Source organism: Armigeres subalbatus, chromosome 1 (assembly GCF_024139115.2).
Source record: "Armigeres subalbatus isolate Guangzhou_Male chromosome 1, GZ_Asu_2, whole genome shotgun sequence".
In the NCBI taxonomy this organism is placed as follows: domain Eukaryota; kingdom Metazoa; phylum Arthropoda; class Insecta; order Diptera; family Culicidae; genus Armigeres; species Armigeres subalbatus.
In genome coordinates this window covers 277750538-277771678 of record NC_085139.1, presented here as the reverse complement: position 1 = coordinate 277771678, position 21141 = coordinate 277750538, and the positions used below count along the sequence as shown (strand labels likewise).

Genomic DNA, 21141 nt, shown 5'->3' with positions numbered 1-21141 from the left:
TAAAGAGAAAGCCATCAATAAATCAGTTTGTTATAGATACGCGTCCGAGTAGCATATTATTCTTACAAATATGTTGCCAAAAAACCACTTCTGAAGAACTTCTGTAGGACTAAAGATTGACAGGTGTGATTGAACGCCTTCGAGATTTCGAGAGAGACAAGGTCGATGTGTTCAACATGCTCGAAGGCATTTTGATACACGTCTCCAATGCTGGCGAAATAAGAACCCGTTCCATACTTAAGTCGAATCAATCAAGTACGAGATACTGATGATTTTTTCAAGGAATTCCAGAAGAATTTGCCTAAAAGAATTGAAGAAGTTGTGGAGGGAGATGAAAAATGTTGCCAAGGAAATTTAAAAAAATGCCGACAAAAGTTTGACGAAAGAATTTGCCGAAGAATTTCCCGAGAGGAACTCTCGAAGAATTTGCCCAGGAATTCCTCAATAATTTCCCGAGGGGGATCCGAAGATTTTTTTTTATGAAGTAAAGTGAAAATTCCTAAAAAAATTACGAAGAACTTTCTTAAATTTTTACAAGCAAAACAAAAAATTGAAAAAAAAAAATCTTTTCTAAAAATCACGATAATCAAATGCAATAAAATATTGTCACGTCGATTCACGCCGCCGGGCAGCCGCCGAAACAAATCACGACAAGCGCAAACGATTTCTGGATCAGCGCACACCTCTTAATAGGGTTATCATCAGTTGCATAGCACAATTGCAAAAAAAGAAACAAATCTAATAATAGTAAACTCTATCTCACATTTAATAGATTAAAACAGGAATACAATCTACTGGCGCCATGAGTCAAGACTTCGTTATCATCAAGATCTTCCAACAACAACACTATGCTCTCGTTGAGATGAAACGGCATTCACTTCCTCGCTGCAATCCTGCCCAGATAGTCGTAATGGGGTAATCGTTGATCGCAAAGTGTGATCGCGTAGCCATTAAATTATTTCCTGAAACTAACGCAAATTCGCAAGTGCAATGAAGAATCTAGTGAACTTTGTACTGTTTGCCACATTTGGTACATCATGTACAATCTTTAAAACCAGCGTAGCCACATTGTGTGATAAATTCCGGACGCTTCCCCCTTCAAGTGAATGTAATTGTACCGATGCGAATATGACAGTGTTGTGCCATTATTTTGAGATATATCAAGCGCCTGAAGACAACTCCACTTTATGCATCGGCTGCAATGGAAACCAACTGCAGTTCAAACAACCGACCCTATTCGATGTGGATTTCAGTGGAATAAGAGAAGTTGAAGTTCAATCCTGTATATTGAACGATTCCTTTAAGAGTATGCTGCAGAGGATCGGGATACGTGATGTTCAAGCGGTAATTTTGAACGAAAATACGCAACTTGGAGACACATTTGTGTTAAGTGGATTGAACATAACTAAGGTAGAAATATTTGCGAAGAATATGACATGGGTAAATAACGACACATTTCCGCTTGATGAGGATCAGTTCGGAGAGTTTCCTTTGAGCAACAGTAATGTCAGTTTTCCAACGAACAACTTCTTGTCCAACAACCCAAGCCTGAATACTCTTTCCATTACAAATAATAAAAGCCTAAAGGACCTCCCAAAAATTATGGCAATTCCGTCTTTGAAGAAACTCTACTTGGATCACAATAACATTTCTATAATAACATCAGCATTGTTCTCAATGCTCCAAAACCTAACCCTTTTGGATTTGGAACAAAACCCAATTGGTACAATAGCAGAGGATGCCTTCCGATCCAACCGGGAGCTTGCATGGTTACGTCTACGATTCGTTCGGACGCAGTTACCGGACAACATATTCGAACCACTAACGAAGCTGACTGAGTTGCGTATCGTTGATGGACTCTTGCAGCATATTCAAGAGCGCATGTTCTGGAGCCAAACGCAATTAATAATACTGGATTTGAGCGGGAATCAATTAACTGTATTAGGCAAGTAAGTATGTGACCCACTTCTATCCGTAGTCTGCATTGAAAATTTTCCTTTTATATTTAAAAAACAATAATTTTCTAATTTACATTTACTTTTATTTTTCAGCCGCGTTTTCCTTCATCTGACTTCTTTAAAATCTTTAAAAATTGACAGAAACAATCTAAGCGTCATATCATGCGAGTCCTTTCCTTCTAAAGCCCATAACTTAAGTATCATCAGCCTGAATTGGAATAAATTTACCAATATACCATTCGAAGGCCACAATAATTCATGTACCCCGGAGCTGAGCGTAGCAAGATTAAGTAATAATGCGATAAAAAGTTTGTCGATCAATGCAATTCCACCATCGCTACGATATTTTGATCTATCCTACAACCAAATTAAAAGTATTGAAATCGACAAGGATACATTGGATGGACGGCTAAAATTAGAGTTATCAGTGATTGGTAATCCTTTAGAATTCAATTGTAAAATGATAAACTTTGTTCAAATGGTGCAAAAAGATAAATTAAAACTGAACCACTCCGAAAGATTCAACGATTTAGTTATTGACCAGCTTTACTGTGATTTAGAGGCATATCCTTGTCCACAAGATTGTAACAACTGTCGCTTGGTTGGTCCACAACGCGAACTTGTTTTGGATTGCTCTAACAAAAACTTAAGAAAGGTTCCTCAGATATCTCCGTATTTTCCCCTGAAATATTCGTCTATTGTACTGAACGTTCGCAATAACGCAATAAAACAGCTGCCAACTATTAAGAGCAATCCGGGATTTGGATTCGTAAACACCTTGCTGATAGATAACAATTTCGTCGAAAGCTGGAAAGTTTCATCCTTACACAAGAACCTCACCGTGATCTCCATGAACAACAATAGCCTCACCAGTATTGACGAAAAGCTATTGCGATCTGCCATGCATCTTTCAAACCTAACACAGATTAACCTGTTGGAAAATAATCTACATTGTTACTGCACATATGTAAAGCACATTCTATTACTACGATCCAAGATCGCTAATTTATCCGCTTTGACTTGTGCAACAGGACAGCTACTAGTGGAATTTGAAAAATCGTGCGAACCAAACAACCACAATTCTGTCTTAATTTTATTCCTAATCTTAACAATAATCGTCAGTGGACTCTTAATTTACTATCGCTACCAACCATCGATTAAGAAGTGGCTTTTCATCAAACACCTATGTCTAGGTTACGTTTCCGAAGCAGAAGCCGACGAGGACCTTCAGTACGATGCTTTCATTTCGTACTCACGTCTCGACGAACACTTCGTAATTCACCAACTGATCCCAACGCTGGAAGCCCCTCCCCAAAACTATCGAGTGTGTATTCACCTGAGAAAACTCGTCCCCGGAGTTTTGCTCCAGAAACAAGTACTCAACGCCATAGCTAATTCACGTCGCACGATCATCTACATAACGCGCAATTTCCTACGATACGAGTGGACACGTGCCGAGTTCCGATTGGCATTTGAGCACTCATTGCGGCAGAATCGTGCCAGATTGATTGTGATTTTAGCCAACGACGTGGTGCAGTTGGACGAGTTGGACCCGCAGCTGAGGGTGTTCTTCAGCACAACGACCTACATTCGGAAGGATGATGAACGGTTTCGGGAAAAGTTGTTATACGCAATGCCCCACCGTGATATCGAAGTAATGCAACGAGAGCAGGGGATACTACTGGAAGAGGGACGTTTGAGGGACAGCTTGTTGAGGGAGATGAATCGCCACAGGGAACGAATTGATTTGGGCGATGTTGAATTGTAAAATAAAGATAATAAGTACGTGCAAAAACATAAAAACTTACCTCATTTATGTTGAAACTACTAATTTGTCCGCATTCTATTTTCAGATTGACGTTGATGTTATCTGTAATATAAGGAAATTCATGTCAGTTCAACACATGCATAAATCTGAACACTCGGCGCTAGACATATTGAACTTCGGCGGAATCAAATATACTTTCAACGTCAAGAAACTGTACATTTTTTTTTGTATTACATGTACTACAATTCCAATAAAAACATACGACGGAGAAACAATTTTTGAAAATCTTAAATGTGATCAGGGTTCGAATCTAAAGGAAAATGAGAAAATCTCTCACATATCATGTCTGTATGCACTCTCGATAGGAAGCATACCGTGAGAGACATTTTTCGGTAGTTGTTACGATAATGAATTGATTCGGGGGGCTACAACCCATGATAAATGTCTTTTGATAAGCCCCAATTGCGGGGGCACCGGTTCTGATAATGCATTTCAACTTGTTTTACATAGCTGTGCGAAAAAAAGGGCCCTATCATAAAATGAGCGAGAGCAACGCGTTTTATCAAACCAAGAGTAGACCCAAAAGGAGGCGGAAGCCACCCACACTGAACATACACAGTACATAGAGGACAAAGAGATAGACCAATAAGGTCACATATAAAGAGCGAGAGCACTTAACAAGAATCAAACTAAAAGGTGGCTAGCGCCGCCCAAACGATTACCCAGAACAAACAGGGTACAGGTATGAGGCCACATAGGCCAGCTTAAGCAGCGTTTGCAATAACCAAGAGTAGACCCAAAAGGCGGCGGAAGCCGCCCATACGGAACATACACAGTATACAGAGGACGAAGAGATAGACCAAAGGACATTTACACAAATAGTAGCGACACATAAACACTCGCAAATCAAAACAGACCCAATCCTAAGGTAAAGACCGCCGTGCCGAGAGGATGGATGGCAGAGGGTCTATAAAAATAGAAGTCACGAACGGTAGCCTACTGGACACCAGGGCACATCCAGTAGTAAACAGCCCTTATCACATGAAGTAGGTGTAATGTGATGGACCACCCAATCCTACATTACCGGACCACATTCTATGGCTCTAACAACTTCAAACACGGCCGCTGGGCCAACCTCTCCAAGGGGAATCCAATCAGGGGAACCACCACCAAAGCGAACAAAAGACAACATACGACAAAATAAAAACCTAAAAGGGACAAACAAGGTACACAAAAAGCTCAGAGATACCGCCTCTCCAAAGCAAACACAACAGATAGCCAAACCCACTAACATCATACAGTGGAACATCTGTGGCATCAAAGGCAAGATAGCCGAACTACAATTGATAACCAATGAACTAAAACCTAAGATAATAGCTCTCCAAGAAACACTATCGAGCAACCCAAAATATGTGGACAAGATCGACCATAGAAGATTCAAATGGTACATGAAACCGGGTCCCAACCCGACAAGAAACGGAGTTGCAATAGCTATTGATAAGTCGATACCACACAAAGAGGTACACCTTAAAACAAAACTACAAGCTGTAGCATGCAGAACTATAGGATCAAAGGCAATGACATATGCCTCGATCTACATTCCGCCTAGGAGAATGACAGCGACAGAAATGAAAAGAGAAATCATCGCACTAATTGAGGAACTACCACAACCATTCATGCTAATGGGAGACTTTAACTCGCACAGCACAGAATGGGGCAGTTTCAAAACAGACAGATGGGGAAGAGCCATCCAAGAAATCATAAATGAATTAGACCTCACACTTCTAAACAATGGCACTAGTACCAAATTCAGTAAGCACTACATGTGCATGTCGGCAATCGATCTCACAATAACATCAAAGTCCAACAGCCCACTAAGGTGGACAGTGGACTCAGATAACAGAGAGAGTGACCACTTCCCAATAGTGATATCAGAACCACCCCAAACAAAAATAACACAATCCAAACCAACGTGGAACCATAAAGAAGCAGACTGGAACCTGTTCCAATCACTACTAACCACATTCAACCCTAGCGAAACCCCTCCTTCATTGGAATCGATTACGACAGCAATAAAAGATGCAGCAGAAGCCAGCATACCTAAGATAACCACAAGTAGGAAACAAAAAGTGGAATGGTGGAACAAAGACGTAGCAAAGGTTATAAGAGAAAGGCGGAAAGCCATTACAAACTTCAAAAGATGTCCACCAAACAAAACGATATCCAAAACCAAACTAGCCCATCGAATGAGAAGGGCCATATGGAAAGCAAAGAGAACAATAAAGAAATCCAAAGCGGATAGCTGGAACAACTTTATCAGCACTATAGACAAAGAAGTCTCTGACACCAAAGAAATATGGCGGAAAATCAATGCCCTAAGTGGGAAAACAAAAGCCCAAGAAATCACAATAGTGGAAGGCACGTCGATAATCGAAGAACCAAAACTAATAGCAGAAAAACTAGCAGAACACTTTTATGACCAATCTGCCACAAAACAATATCCCCAAACGTTCCAAACCATTAAGAAGTCCAGGGAAACATCAAATCTAAACTTAAAATACGAATCAGACAAACACTACAACAAACCCTTCACCATGGAAGAGTTCAACAAAGCACTGGCGAAGGCAGATGGCAAAGCAACAGGGGTGGATAACATTAGCTATGAAATGTTAAGACACACACCAACTAAAGTCAAAGTACTCCTAATGGAGGAATTCAACAGAATATGGTCAGAGGGGAAGATACCTGACATATGGAAAATGGGTATAGTAATACCTATACCCAAAGATAACGTCAATGCCCATGATGTCCAAAATTACAGACCAATCACACTACTAAGCTGTGTGGGAAAGGTCCTAGAAAGAATGATTAACGAAAGACTAATCACCGAACTAGAAGACAAGTACATGTTGAACCCCAGACAATTCGCCTTCCGACCTGGACGGGGCACAGATGAATACTTCACTGAACTAGAGGGCATAATCGACCCGGCAATCAAAAATGGAGAGCATGTTGAATGTGCACTACTAGACATATCCAAGGCTTACGATAGGGCATGGCGAAGGCCAATCTTGGAACAACTAAAGAAATGGAACATAGAAGGAACATGATTAGATACATCGAAGACTTCCTAACTAACCGCAAATTCCAAGTAGAGATAGGAAACACCTGATCCTCCACCAAAGAACAAGAAAACGGCATCCCTCAGGGTGCTGTCCTATCAGTAACATTATTCCTGATAGCGATGAACTCCATCGCCGGAATATGCATACAAAGAAGAAATATTAAGATACTAGTCTATGCAGACGACATACTTATAGTGCTTATAGGCAAAGTAAAGCTAAAGCTAAGAAGGAAACTGCAAAAGATTATCGATACCACAGATAAATGGGCAAGAGACATAGGCTTCACAATAGCCCCAAACAAATCAAGAATTCTACATATATGCTCACTAAACAAACACAGCAAGGTACCAGTAATACACATAAATGGCCTCATGGTACCACAAGCAAAGAGCGCAAAACTACTAGGAGTCACAATAGACAACAAATGGAACTTCAGACAGCACATACTTAATATAAAGAAAAGCATCGAAGACAGATGCACCATGATAAAGATAATAGGAGGAAGATACAAAGGAGCAAACCGTGAAACGATGCTCAACGTATTTGATTCACTGGTACTATCAAAAATACTCTATGGAGCACACCTGTACTCAAGCAGCGATCAAACACTCTGGCAGACCATCGCCCCCGCATACAATCAAACGATTAGAACAATAACAGGAGCCCTGCGCACTAGTCCAGTCACATCAATTCTAGCTGAAACAGGAGCACTCCCCCTTGAAAAACATATTAAACTAGCAACCATCAACAAAGCTATCAAATGGATCGAAAAAAGGGGACAACACCACTGTTACGGATTGCCCCTAATAAACAGAGCAAATAAATTTGCAATAGAACTTACAGGGGAACCAATCCCGATAGTGGCCCCATATTCAACACACAATAGGAAGAGATGGTATGAACCAAAGATTAAGATTGACTGGTCAATCAAACAACAGATCAAAGCTAAAGAGAAAAATCACAGGGCAAAACAGATGCACCTAGAAACGGTTAACAAATATGCAAACCACAATAAATGGTACACTGACGGCTCCGTCAAAGAGGACCAGGTAGGCTGTGGAATCAAAGGTGACAACATAGAGATGGCCATCCAAATGAACAAGATGTGCACAATATTCTCAGCAGAGAGCAGAGCAATGCTCGAAACACTAAACTTAATACAAGAGGATAGCACACCAAACATCATCTTCACGGACTCTGCGAGCTGCCTAGAAGCACTAGAAAAAGGCGAATCCAAACATCCATGGATAGCCAATATAAGAATCAATGCAAACAAAAAGAAGGTCACATTCTGTTGGATTCCCAGCCACGTTGGCATCAAAGGAAACGAAGAGGCCGACAAACTAGCGGAAATGGGAAGAACCTCAAGAACAATAGTTACTGAAGTCCCCTCCCACGACATAATAGAATGGTATAAGACCAGAACCATATGGACAAACGACGCAGAATGGAGAGCCAACAGCTCATCATTCCTCAGAATGACCAAACCCACAACGCTTCGCTGGAGAGACCAACGCAAAGTGAAGAATCAAAGAATACTCACAAGACTAAGAATAGGCCATACATGGCTATCACATGGACACCTCTTGAAAAAAGAGGACCCACCGAAATGCAGGGTATGCAATGACACGCTTACCGCAGATCACATCATAAGAAACTGCCCAGGCTACAGCCAACTAAGACAAAAATACAACATAACTGGAGTGAGTATATACAACAACACCCATACAAACGAAACAGCCTTATTAGAATTCCTTAAAGAGGCGCAAATAATAAACTCAATATAAAGAAGGCTGAAAGAGCCAACGAACAGACCACACAACATACTAAAACAACCAGTATACCATCAAAGGATACACTACTAGGCAAACAACAAACAATACAACGCAACGAAAGTGGGTTTTTATGTACCTCGAAAGAGGTGGCTTTTTCCCCACTACCACATACGATACACGCGGGCACACATGAAAATAATCGGACATTTCGAACGCGCACCACTGCCCCCACAAGCAGTGAATGCAATACCATTTTAAGATGGTATTAAGATGGGTTTATGAAGAACTCGAGGGAGGCGGTAGTTCCACACTACCAAATATGTAAACAGACGGGCACATTGAACGAGCAACATTGCCTCCCACAAGCAATGAACGCAACATTATACCATGATACTATCTTCCGATGGTGACCAAGACCCACAGGCACTTTGAACGCGTACCTTTGCCCCACAAGCAATGAATACAAAAGCATACCATGTTGCCACTACTACAGTCATCAGTACAGAATGTGGGGTCCAACCCAATAGCCCAGAGTGGATTGGGTGTAATGTACCTTGTATGGGAGTTATCGGAAGTATGAATGTAGTAATGACCTCTAATGACTGGAGAGGCCATGTCCAGAAACCGACGAGCATCTGAGTTGAAATAAATCGAGGGCGGCATCAATGGTACAACAGTACCGGAGCGGGTTTGAGACGAATTAGGTGAACAGGAATGCTAACGCACCCTAGAGTCACTCCTCCAACGAGGCAGTTGGTGTGACAGCGCGCACACCCGTGGTATGTCAGAGGTGGAACATCCTTGAAAAACCACGTTAAATCTATTTTCCTCCTCCTCCTCTCCTCGGTGGGGGCTGCATGCCTACCCGAATCAGTTTTTTTTTACAACTTGTATACAAGTGCGATTTCATGGCTTGTTATGATTCGAAGAGGTTTTTGCCTCTCTTTTATCGTTGATCGTTATCTATTGAGAGCGATTTCTGCAAAACTGTCTGGCAAAATGTGATCGATCTGACTGAGACATAAAATGTAGAATGATATGTTATTTATAAGCTTCTGAACTGGGGATCGCAACATCTGTAGATCGTTTGATTACTTATACTAAGCAATCGACTTTAATTTCAGCATTGTACAACAAATATTACGCTGGTTTTGAACTTTTGATAATAGGAGTAGAAAAACGTGTGGCGAATTTGGAACTCACCACATGCCTTGATTGTATAATCACCTTAAAAGTACTCATGTTTTCATACTCAATACGGAAGCAATGAAAAACTGTCATTTTCATTATTTCACGCATGCTGGGACGCAGCAAAGCTGAAATATTAAAAAGGACAGTTTTGCGTTGTTTTCGTATTGAGTGCTGTGTCGTTTAAAACGCGAGTACTTTTAGAAACCTCGGCTCAGAAGCCTCCTTTTAAGGTTACTCCTGACGGAATCCAAGTTTCAAAGTGCTCGCGAAGCCGCCTTTGAAGAAGCTCGGAAGCCTCCTTCCAAGAGGCTCGGATGCCTCCTTCAAAGAGGCTCGGAAGCCTTCTTTCAAGTGGCTCGGTAGCCGTCTTTCGAGAGGCTCGGATACCTCCTTTCAAAAGGCCCGGAAGCCTCCTTTCGAAAGCCTTGGATGCTTCCTTTCAAGAGGCTCGGAAGCCTCCTTTCAAGAAGCTCGGAATCCTCGTTTCAAGAGGCTCGGAAGCCTCCTTTCAAGAAGCTCGAAAGCCTCCTTTCAATACGATCGGAAGCCTCCTTCCGAGAGGCTCGGAAGCCCCCTTCCAAGAGGCTCGGAAGCCTCCTTCCAAAGGCTCGGAAGCCTTCTTTCAAGAGACTCGGAAGCCTCCTTTCAAGAGGCTCGGAAGCCTCCTTTTAAGATGCTCTGAAGCCTCTTTTCAAGAGGCTCGGAAGCCTCCTTTCACGAGGCTCGGAAGCCTCCTTTCAAGTGGCTCGGACGCCGCCTTTCAAGAGGCTCGGAAGCCTCCTGTCAAGAGGCTCGGATGCCTCCTTCCAAGAGGCTCAGAAGCCGTCTTTCAAGAGGCTCGGATATCTCCTTTCAAAAAGCTCGGATGCCTCCTTTAAAAGCCTTGGATGCTTCCTTTCAAGAGGCTCGGAAGCCTCCTTGCAAGAAGCTCGGAAGCCTCCCTTCAAGAAGTTAGGAAGCCTCCTTTCAAGAGGCTCGGAAACCTCCTTTCAGGAGGCCCGAAATCATTCCTTTAAGGGGCTCGGAAACCTCCTTTCAAAAAGCTCGAAGCCTCCTTTCAAAAGCCTTGGATGCTTCCTTTCAAGAGGATGGGAAGCCTCCTTTCAAGAAACTCGGAAGCCTCCTTTCAAGAAGGTCGGAAACCTCATTTCAAGAGGCTCGGAAGCCTCCTTTAAAGAGACTCGGAAGCCTTCTTTCAAGAGGCTCAGAAACCACCTTTCAAAAGCTCGAATGCCTCCTTCCAAGAGGTCGGAAACCTCCTTTTAAGATGCTCTGAAGCCTCTTTTCAAGAGGCTCGGAAGACTCCTTTCAAGTGGCTCGGAAGCCGCCTTTCAAGAGGCTCGGAAGCCTCCTGTCAAGAGGCTCGGAAGCCTCCTTTCAAGAAGCTCGGAAGCCGTCTTTCAAGAGGCTCGGATATCTCCTTTCAAAAAGCTCGGATGCCGCATTTCAAAAGTCTTGGATGCTTCCTTCCAAGAGGCTCGGAAGCTTCCTTTCAAGAGGCTCGGAAACCTCCTTTCAAGAAGCTCGGAAGCCTCCTTTCAAGAAGGTCGGAAGCCTCCTTTCAAGAAGGTCGGAAGCCTCCTTTCAAGAGGCTCGGAAACCTTTTTTTAAGAGGCTCGGAATCCTTCCTTCAAGAGGCTCGGAAACCTCCTTTCAAAAAGCTCGGAAACCTCCTTTCAAAAAGCTCGGAAGCCTCCTTTCAAGAGGCTCGGATGCCTCCTTTCAAGAAACTCGGAAGCCTCCTTTCAAGAGGCTCGGAAGCCTCCTTCCAAGAAGGTCGGAAGCCTAATTTCAAGAGGCTCGGAAACCTCCTTTCAAGAGGCTCGGATACCTCCATTCAAAAGGCTCGGAAGCCTCATTTCAAAAGCCTTGGATGCTTCCTTTCAAGAGGCTCGGAAGCCTCCTTTCAAGAGGATAGGATAGGATGTGACAACTCAATTGAGACTGCCTTGTTGCTTTTTAGTCGGTTGCTCTGACGAGGTGGTCGCCAGTGCAGCCAAATTAATTTGGTACAAAATCTTCCAAATATCATGTATCGAAACATGATGTTTTTCTTACTGTTCCATCCATTATTTATGTAAGAGAAGCGAAAGACTAACAGAGAGAAATTTTCGCTCATGAAAATATGACTTTGAGATTGAAAATGATAGAAAGGTGAATCATAATGCTTAAAATCAACAGTTTTAAACCTTTACAACCCTTGAGAATACTTTATATGGCATTTGCAGTTCAATATACCGTGATATGCCCTAATTTCGCGCGCGCCCTAACTTCGTGCATTATAAAACCTTTTATTTTTTTTCAATTTTTAGGTACCAGTCAAAATTGAAAAATCTGGAGGATTACAAAATATCATTGTTGTTGAATGTTTTTCACGAAAAAAATTGAAAAACAAACTTGGTTTAGTACACCAAATAAAATTATTTCAATTTGATCCTCCCATCAACCGCCATATTTGCTTGTACTTAGCACAGCGACAAAGAACATGACGCAAGTAAACAAATGATTTTACTGTACAAAACTGGCTACTTTTTGGAAATATTTGTATCCATTATGCTCTGTTGGATATGTTTATTCGTGTCAGTCTAAGCTAAGCTAAGCTAAAGCTAAGCTAATTATGCTCTGTTGGATATGTTTATTTGTCATTACTATTGAAAAGTGTAAAATTTTATGTATTTTGTGTTTATTTAGACTTTCGCTTTGTGAGCGAAATTAGGTATATGAGAGTAATTATGATGCCTAATTTCGTTTATTGTTGTTGCGTAGTTTCATTTGCAACATTCTAATGAAACAAAAGCAATATAATACACAGGACAGTTTTACACTGAATAGAACCCGAAAAGTTCATTCCCATACGCTTTTTATCTAATTTTCAGGCGGATAACCACCGACATCGACTAATGTTGACTTGAAACATCTTATAGATCAGTGCCTGCAATAGCTACCAAATCCGATGTGTAAAATGATGCTAAAATGTGCGATGTGTATAATGATGCTAAACTTAAGATAAAACTACAGCAGCTTTTTCGATAATGTATATAATATTGAAGATGTCTTGAATAAAACATATTTGAAGATGTCCTATGTAAGCGATAGCGGAATTTAAGACTTCTTTTCATGACGTCTCGAAAATTTAAACTTTTTTTATACACCAGCTAAACATTGCTCATACATTGCCTTTTTTCTTAAAATATGGTTTATATTTGAGCGATTCCAAGCAACAGCATCAAAATTTAAGAAAATTTTTAATTCATGATTTTCTATTGAGTTGAAACTTTGCACAGTTTTTCAATTTCATCTAAATCGTCATTTTTCGATATCAAATCTTCATATTGAGTCACGACTAACTTTTCAAAAGGGTGTATGTGAAAATGGTTCAAAAATATTTAAAAAGCTGCACAGCAAAAACGGAATGTTCGATTGTTATGATTTTTTCAGCAAAGTTAGACAACTAAATGGTGATTCTTAAGAAAATGTGCACTAGGGTGGCTCAAATTAGTATGGGAAAAACTTTTTTCAATTTTTTTGATGGGCCGCCCTCTTATTCGGTTCTATTTGATGCCCTGATGCTCTGGACAAAATTTCAGCCAAATCGGTCAACGTTTGGGCGGTGCTAAACTCGTTAGAAGTTTATATGCAAAAATGTATGCAGAAACATCCAAAAACAGTAAATTGCAGCTGGACTACACAACTTACGATGAAGAACTATGATACTCATTCAGATCTTGGAGAATTTAATACAGAATGTTATGCAGAAAACCGCGAGAAGATTAGAGTTTGCCTGGCTAAGTTATTAGCATTTCTCTGAAGTGGGGTTTGAGCAAATTTCGTTTCTTTTACCTTTGAAAAGAAATAAATTCACCCCTACAACACTCCAGTAAAATGCTAATATCTTTGCGTAATAAACTCTAATCTTCTCGCGGTTTTCAGCATAACATTCTGTATTTAATTCTACTAGATCTGAATGAGTATCATGGTTCTTGATCGTAAATTGTGCCTTCCAACTGCAAATCACTGTTTTTGGATGTTTCTGCATACATTTTTCCATATAAACTTCCAACGAGTTTAGCACCGCCCAAACGTTGACCGATTTGGCTGAAATTTTGTCCAGAGCATCAGGGCATCAAATAGAACCGAATAAGAGGGCGGCCCATCAAAAAATTTGAAAAAGTGTTTTTTGAGCCACCCTAATGTGCACAGTAAAAAAAAAAATTTTTTTGCCTTTAAAAATATCATTTTTGTCACAAAAACTCAAATATCTCAAAACCCTATCTTTTTCCGAACGTATTTTTTTAGGGAAAACGGTCCATTATATTAGCTATCTACCATAAAAATTTGGTGATGGTAAACTAATAAACAAAAAAGTTATGACATTTCAAACATTTCACAATTTTCACATATAGTAAACAAAAAAAAATTTTTTTTTTCAAGAATCGCAGTTTAATGCTGATTTTATTGTTAAGGGCCTTGCGTGAGTTAAACAAGTTGTTTGTATGATATTCCATATTTATGTATTCATCGATATTATGTATATTATATGTATAAATATTATATGTATAAATAAATAAAAATGAATTAATATTATCCTAAGTATTAAATTAAATGTGGCAGTTACACAATGTTGTTATAGAAACTCTAAGAGTTTTGGGTTTGAATTTTGGTATGGGTTATGATATCATGAAAACAGTTTATTAATACTTATTTTTTATTTATTTTTATTCAAATTTTTAAAATATCGAACACTTTTGAATTATTATCAGCACAGTTTGAGTATAGTTTTGCTTTAATTTTATTTTCCGACAATGGAATGAAACAGTGAAATTTTTGGGTTCCTTGGATCGTTTTCGCGTTATTAAATTGCTCGCTGAGCTCTGAAGCCTTTATTTCGTACTCTTCAGTAGTAGTAAAACAAAATGATAATTTGGTTAAATCTTTTTCTTTTCTACGATTTGCCCAATCAAAAAGTTCTTTCGCAGTTTTAATTGGATGCTCACGTTCTTTGGCTAAACTTGCTCTTGTGGCCATGCGCTTTATTGTTCCTCAAATAGCATCACAAGGACCTTTGCCATGTGATGTAGCAAAAAATGCCATTCTGCATCAATTCCGTACATTGATTTAAATTGACATAGGCTCGAAAAATTCTTACGATTTTTGTACTGCGACGCTGCTCCATCAGACATGAAATATATCTTTTTGACTTCTTTATGCTTATCAACGCGTAAAAAGTTAATCATTTTTTCAATGAACAAGTTTACGGATACTGAATCGTGTCTTAAATCTTCGGAAATTATAATAAAACTTAAGTGTTCAATTTGCGTACTTCCATTAAAATAAATAACGAATGGATGAATTGTAGCTTGTTGTACGTTCCAGTGATGGGACTGCACTTCATCTTGCAATACAAAGCTGTAATTTTCAGAAAAATCACAAATGACTAAAAATTCACCATTTTGTAATGTATTTTCCGTATTTTTTAAAAAGCTGGATTGTTCTGTTTTAATGAAATCGTGAGGGATTAAACTTTCTAATTTCAAGCAAAAATATGACACAAACTCATCTACAGGTTTTACAATAGTTTCTATGTCACACCTATCCGTGGTCACCCATTGCTCAAATGATAACTGATCAATATATTTTTCTTCAAACTCAGCGAATAAAGTATTCTCCAATGATGAAGAATCTGGACAATCCGAACAAGATCGTAGATAGCAATTTGATGTTGTATTTTCACACAAAAGACTACCAGTTAACATTTTAATATCCTTTGTTAAATTGATTCTTTTCAAACTATGTAAAATAAGATTAATATTCTCATGGGTTGTGCACACACACACATTATGTGTTCCTGAATTGGAAAGAAGCTTACATTGCCTTGGCCGAAGGCTTGCAAATGAGGAAAAACCTTCCTTGAAGCGTGTGTACGCTTCTTTCAAAGTCGTCATCATTAATCGTTTTTGGATTGCTTGACGCTTTCCATCTTTTTTTACTGATACATAATCTTTTTGACCAGGCATAGCTCGACTTACTTCATCATCTTCAAAATATTGAACTACTATTTCTTTTGTCTCATCTGTTAATGCAGTACTAGACCTAGTATTTTTGGTTGAAAGACAGTTATTCTTCAATTGTTTTGCCTCTTTTACTGTATTTCTATTGGTTTTGAACTCATCAATGGCATCCTGAATAGACCACGAACTTGGCAGCATCGACAAAATCAATAATTTTTCTTTCCTTGTCGTGGCTGCATTCGAGAATCTTTCCTTCATATTTATAATTACCTCATCGCAGTCTGTATTTTCCACATCATCAGGTCCTAATTTGAAGAGGTTTCTTCGTACAGCTTCGTTTATTTCACGGTATTTTTTCTCCGGGTAATAAACGTAGTCCATCTTACTCCATTTAATCGGAGTCACTTTTATCCCAGCTATGCCCTCGTTAAAGCGTTCGATGTTGACCTTTTGGATACACTCATCTTCCGATTGATTTGTTGAAACAGATTTCGCTGATGGTACGGTGGCAAGGCTCTCAGCACTTAATACTTCTGGTAATTCCTCAGTTGTTGTCGATACATCTTGCAATTCCTCAGTTGCTGTCGTTTTCGAACTTCCTGCGCTCTGCTCATCCGATGATATACAGATTGCTCTTTTGTCAACGTTTAGACGGCAGGACGTGCAAATGCGTAAATTTGTATTCAATGTGGACATTGGAGCATAACCAGTCGCTTTCAGTTTATCTATGGTGCTTTCGGTGAGATTTCGTAACTCTTTTGAACACTTTTTTCCATCAAACGGCCTACAACAGTTGAGAAAGCGGCTACTCATGTTGTTCGTAATATTTCAATAAACAAAATCACTTTTAAGTTTTTACTGACTAGTTTGGTGTCATTTGCTTGACTGAAGAAAAAAATTACTATAAGATCTTTAACAACCTTAGTAGTAGTAATTTTTTGCTTTTTCGTGAGCATTGTCATGGTATGTACCTATCATGCATTTGTTGTTGTTGAAGATACCCGTTTCCTCCCGATCATAAAGTCTATTCTCTAAGAGGTATATTTTTGCAGGTAAACTATAGACGTACACGTGTATATAAATCTTTGATTTTGCAGCTTTTGTCTTAAAAATAACATTTCTGATATGTTTCTATCAACGTTATTATCAACAGGTTTCAACACTATTAAAAGAATTTTTCGCCAGTCACGTGCAATGAAAATTATGACACTATCAATACTTTTGATCACAACACTGGATCGTGTCTAAGTTTCTTATAGATGCTATGAATAATTAAATCAAAATATCATGAAAACAACTTGTTTAAATCACGTCCCTTAACAATAAAATCTGCATCAAACTGCAATTCTCGAAATAACTTACACAGAAAAAATTTTTTTTTACTAAATGTGAAAATTGTGAAATGTTTGAAATGTCATAACTTTTTTGTTTATTAGTTTACCATCACCAATTTTTATGGTAGATAGCTAATATAATGGACCGTTTTCCCTTACGTTCGAAAAAGATAGGGTTTTGAGATATTTGAGTTTTGTGACAAAATGATATTTTCAAAGGCAAAAAAATTTTTTTTACTGTGCACATTTTCTTAAGAATCACCATTTAGTTGTCTAACTTTGCTGAAAAAATTATAACAATCGAACATTCCGTTTTTGCTGTGCAGCTTTTTAAATATTTTTGAACCATTTTCACATACACCCTTTTGAAAAGTTAGTCGTGACTCAATATGAAGATTTGATATCGAAAAATGACGATTTAGATGAAATTGAAAAACTGTGCAGAGTTTCAAATATTTTCGAAATGGTCGCTCAGGATCGACTGACATGCCCCCGTGGAATGCCTCATTTCAGAAGCAAACGATATTTTAGGAATTATGACTTGTGTCAACTAAAATGCATAAAAAAAATCTAAGCAAAGCTCCAGGGTCGAAATATAGGCACATACCATTTCGACTAAAGAATGGGTCACTGACGGCTGTCTGATACCGTTATCTGCATATTTTGAACAATGGATGCATGCTTCTATTGGTTGATTATAGGGGAAATGACGGCTTCGGCAGGGGGGTTTTTTATAACCAATTATGCTCAAATTTGGCCTAAACATTCTTTGCATATCAAAGAATATTGTGGCCAAATTTCATAAAATTTGGTCAACAAAAACCCCCCTGCCAATAATAGAACAAATCCTGCCAAAGCCGTTTTCCCCCTATTTCATCAAACCAAATTCCAAATCAAGATAAAATTTTCAAAACGACTTATCTGCTTTTGTAAACAAAGATTCAAACGACGATTTGACGAATCTGATAGCTCTCCCACGCAAACCAACACCACCAATAGGTAGGTGTAGGTTTCCGCTACCTGTTGATGGTGTTGGTTTGCGTGGGAGAGCTCTCAGATTCGTCAAATCGTCATTTGAATCTTTGTTTACAAAAGCAGATAAGTCGTTTTGAAAATTTTGTCTTGAAATATTCAATTCCAAACATGAGCGAAATTAGGAACACTTTTGCGCGAAATTAGGAACTATCCTATTTTCTTGTGCGAAATAAGGAGCATACATCCAATTCGGATTCATACTCCAATTTTTTTTAAATAGCAGCAAAATTTAGAAGTAACATTTTTTTGAGAACCTAGAATATTTCTACTACGTGATGCAGTAGCAAATGTTTCCAAATGGCCACTGCATGTTTTTTAATGAACGTTTTAACTTTGTCAGATCTTAAGTGCGCGAAATTAGGGTACTTCACGGTACATTTATTTTTTACCAAAATACTGGAATTCAAACATTTAAGAATTTTGCTTAATATCGACTTTATAAACCTGCAACACGGCCAAACTAACAACATGCTGCCCTACGAAAAACGCGCCGCCACCAATCGAAGTAATCGATTGTCATTTCAACCAATCAGCAACCGGTACGATTGTGACAGCAAATCGGTACGATTTTTACTGACTACTTGGCACATCCTATCCTAACTTTCAAGAAGTTCGGAAGCCTCATTTCAAAAAGACCGGAAGCCTCCTTTCAAGAAGGTCGGAAGTCCCTTTCAAGAGGCTCGGAATTCTACTATCAAGAGGTTCGGATGCCTCCTTTCAAAAGGCTCGGAAGCCGCCTTTCAAAAGGCTTGGATGCTTCCTTTCAAGAGGTTCGGAAGCCTCCTTTCAAGAAGCTCGGAAGCCTCATTTCAAGAGACTCGCAAGCCTCCTTTCAAGAAGCTCGGAAGCCTCATTTCAAAAAGCTCGGAAGCCTCATTTCAAATGGCTCGTAAGCCTCCTTTCAAGAAACTCGGAAACCTCATTTCAAGAAGCTCGGAAGGCTTCTTTCAAGAAGCTTGGAAGCCTTCTTTCAAGACGCTCGGAAGCCTTCTTAAAAGAAACTCGGAAGCATCCTTAAAAGAGGCTCGGAAACCTTATTTCAAGAAGCTCGGAAGCCTTCTTTCAAGAAGCTTGGAAGCCTTCTTTCAAGACGCTCGGAAGCCTCATTTCAAGGGGCTCGTAAGCCTCCTTTCAAGAAACTCGAAAACCTCCTTTCAAGAAGCTCGGAAGCCTCATTTCAAGAGACTCGCAAGCCTCCTTTCAAGAAGCTCGGAAGCCTCATTTCAAGGGGCTCGTAAGCCTCCTTTCAAGAAACTCGGAAACCTCATTTCAAGAAGCTCGGAAGCCTTCTTTCAAGAAGCTTGGAAGCCTTTTTTCAAGACGCTCGGAAGCCTTCTTAAAAGAGGCTCGGAAGCATCCTTAAAAAAGGCTCGGAAGCATCCTTCCAAGAGGCTCGGAAACATCCTTTCAAGAGGCTCGGAAGCCTCCTTTCAAGAGGCTCGGAAGCCTCCTATCAAGAGGCTCGGAAGCCTCCTTTCATGTATGTTTTCATGAAAGGAATGATTTTACAACTTGACAATAAATTTTAGTCGAACACGCATAAGCTTCTACTACCTATTATTTGTAGTTCGTCTTTTTAAGGTTTAATCTTTGTTTCAGTCTTCGTCCATATTATTGTCGACATGGATAACGAACCTGTGTGTTGCTCTGTGTGTAAGAAAACAGAAACGGATAGAAATAAGATTATCTCATGCATGTATTGTTTTTCTTCTGTTCATTTTAAATGTAAGAATATTACTGGCAGTGCCATTAGTCGAATGAAAGCCAACATGTTTTTCTGTACAACAAACTGTTCGGAAATTTACAAACGAATTGTAGAGATGCAAACCTGTCGTTCTTCAATGTTCAGTACGCTCACATCGGAGCTTAAGGAGACTATTTCGATCGCCGTAGCAGATCAGATGAGTAACGTTAATGCAGAGGTTAAGAGTTTAACACAAGCCATTGAGAAATCTCAAGAGTTTTTAGCGGCAAAATTTGACGACATTGTCTCTGATTTTAAAGAACTTAAAGTTGAAAATGAATGCTTAAAACAACGGGTACATGAGCTGACTAATTCGCACTCTCGATTGACAGACTTTGTTCATCAGTTAGAAGCAAATGTTGATAAATCTGATCGTAAAGCTGTTTCTTAAAATGTGATTCAGTAGCAAATGTTTCCAAATGGCCACTGCATGTTTTTGCCTTTCTCGTACAACAGAGCTGTACCGAAAGGCTATCATTTCACTCCGAAAACGAACTTTTGATAAGAGTTCCGGAGACCCATAGTGTTATATCCAGCTTTTTACGCTTGCCATAAATCTACTATGGTAATTAAATTTTGACATATGCCGTGTACAATTTTTATATCGCAATCATAGTTGCCTGGGAAACAAGTGAAAAAGTTTTATGTGTCAAACATTTTCATCTTGTTTATTTTCTGATGCATTTCAACTTGATTCCAGCAAAAACAAGTCATGATATAGTAGTTTGTGCAACTAGTTGCAAAAAGATGATTTTTTCAGCACGAGTTGTACGTAGTTTATCTTCTGTTTTGCATTTCCATTTAAGATGTTTAAAAAGTATTAGAAAGTAAAAAATCGTGAAGAAATAATAAATCGATAATTGGACATCAAAACAATACGAAAAATTTGACGTGTCAATTTGTTCAGAAAGTCTCCTAAGGTTGCTAGGATGCAAATACCATAAAATCTGTACACGGCATATGTCAAAATCAACTATGGTAATCATATGTGGCTATAATAAAAAGCTGGATACCAATCGATTCAGCTCGACGAGCTGAACAAATGTCTGTCTGTCCGTGTGTGCGTATGTGTGTGTGTATGTGTGTGCACAAAATGCCATAAAAAACATTAGCCAATTTTTCACATAGTAACTTTTAACCGATTTTCTTGCAACAAGTTGCATTCGACAGAGACTAAAACGCTGTTGATCACTATTGAATATC

At 39.2% G+C, this 21141-nt stretch overlaps 2 protein-coding genes across 12 annotated transcripts in view; one reads left to right on the top strand and one right to left on the bottom strand.

The window, feature by feature from the left end:
• LOC134207634 (cation-independent mannose-6-phosphate receptor) overlaps window positions 1–21141 on the bottom strand; it is a 614852-nt gene that overhangs the window by 570331 nt on the left and 23380 nt on the right. For all 11 annotated transcript variants that reach the window (XR_009978391.1, XM_062683380.1, XM_062683378.1 and 8 more), the window contains one exon: window positions 3767–3828. Coding sequence is in view for 10 of the 11 variants with exons in the window: in XM_062683380.1 (XP_062539364.1) it covers window positions 3767–3828 (62 nt within the window). In the remaining variant the exon portion in view is untranslated. The remainder of the gene's footprint in view (window positions 1–3766; window positions 3829–21141) is intronic.
• On the top strand, window positions 748–3989 carry LOC134207636 (protein toll-like). Its single transcript, XM_062683387.1, has 3 exons — window positions 748–1949; window positions 2052–3740; window positions 3812–3989. Exons 1-2 carry the CDS (start codon window positions 991–993, stop codon window positions 3724–3726), a joined length of 2634 nt encoding a protein of 877 aa, XP_062539371.1. The 5' UTR covers window positions 748–990; the 3' UTR covers window positions 3727–3740; window positions 3812–3989.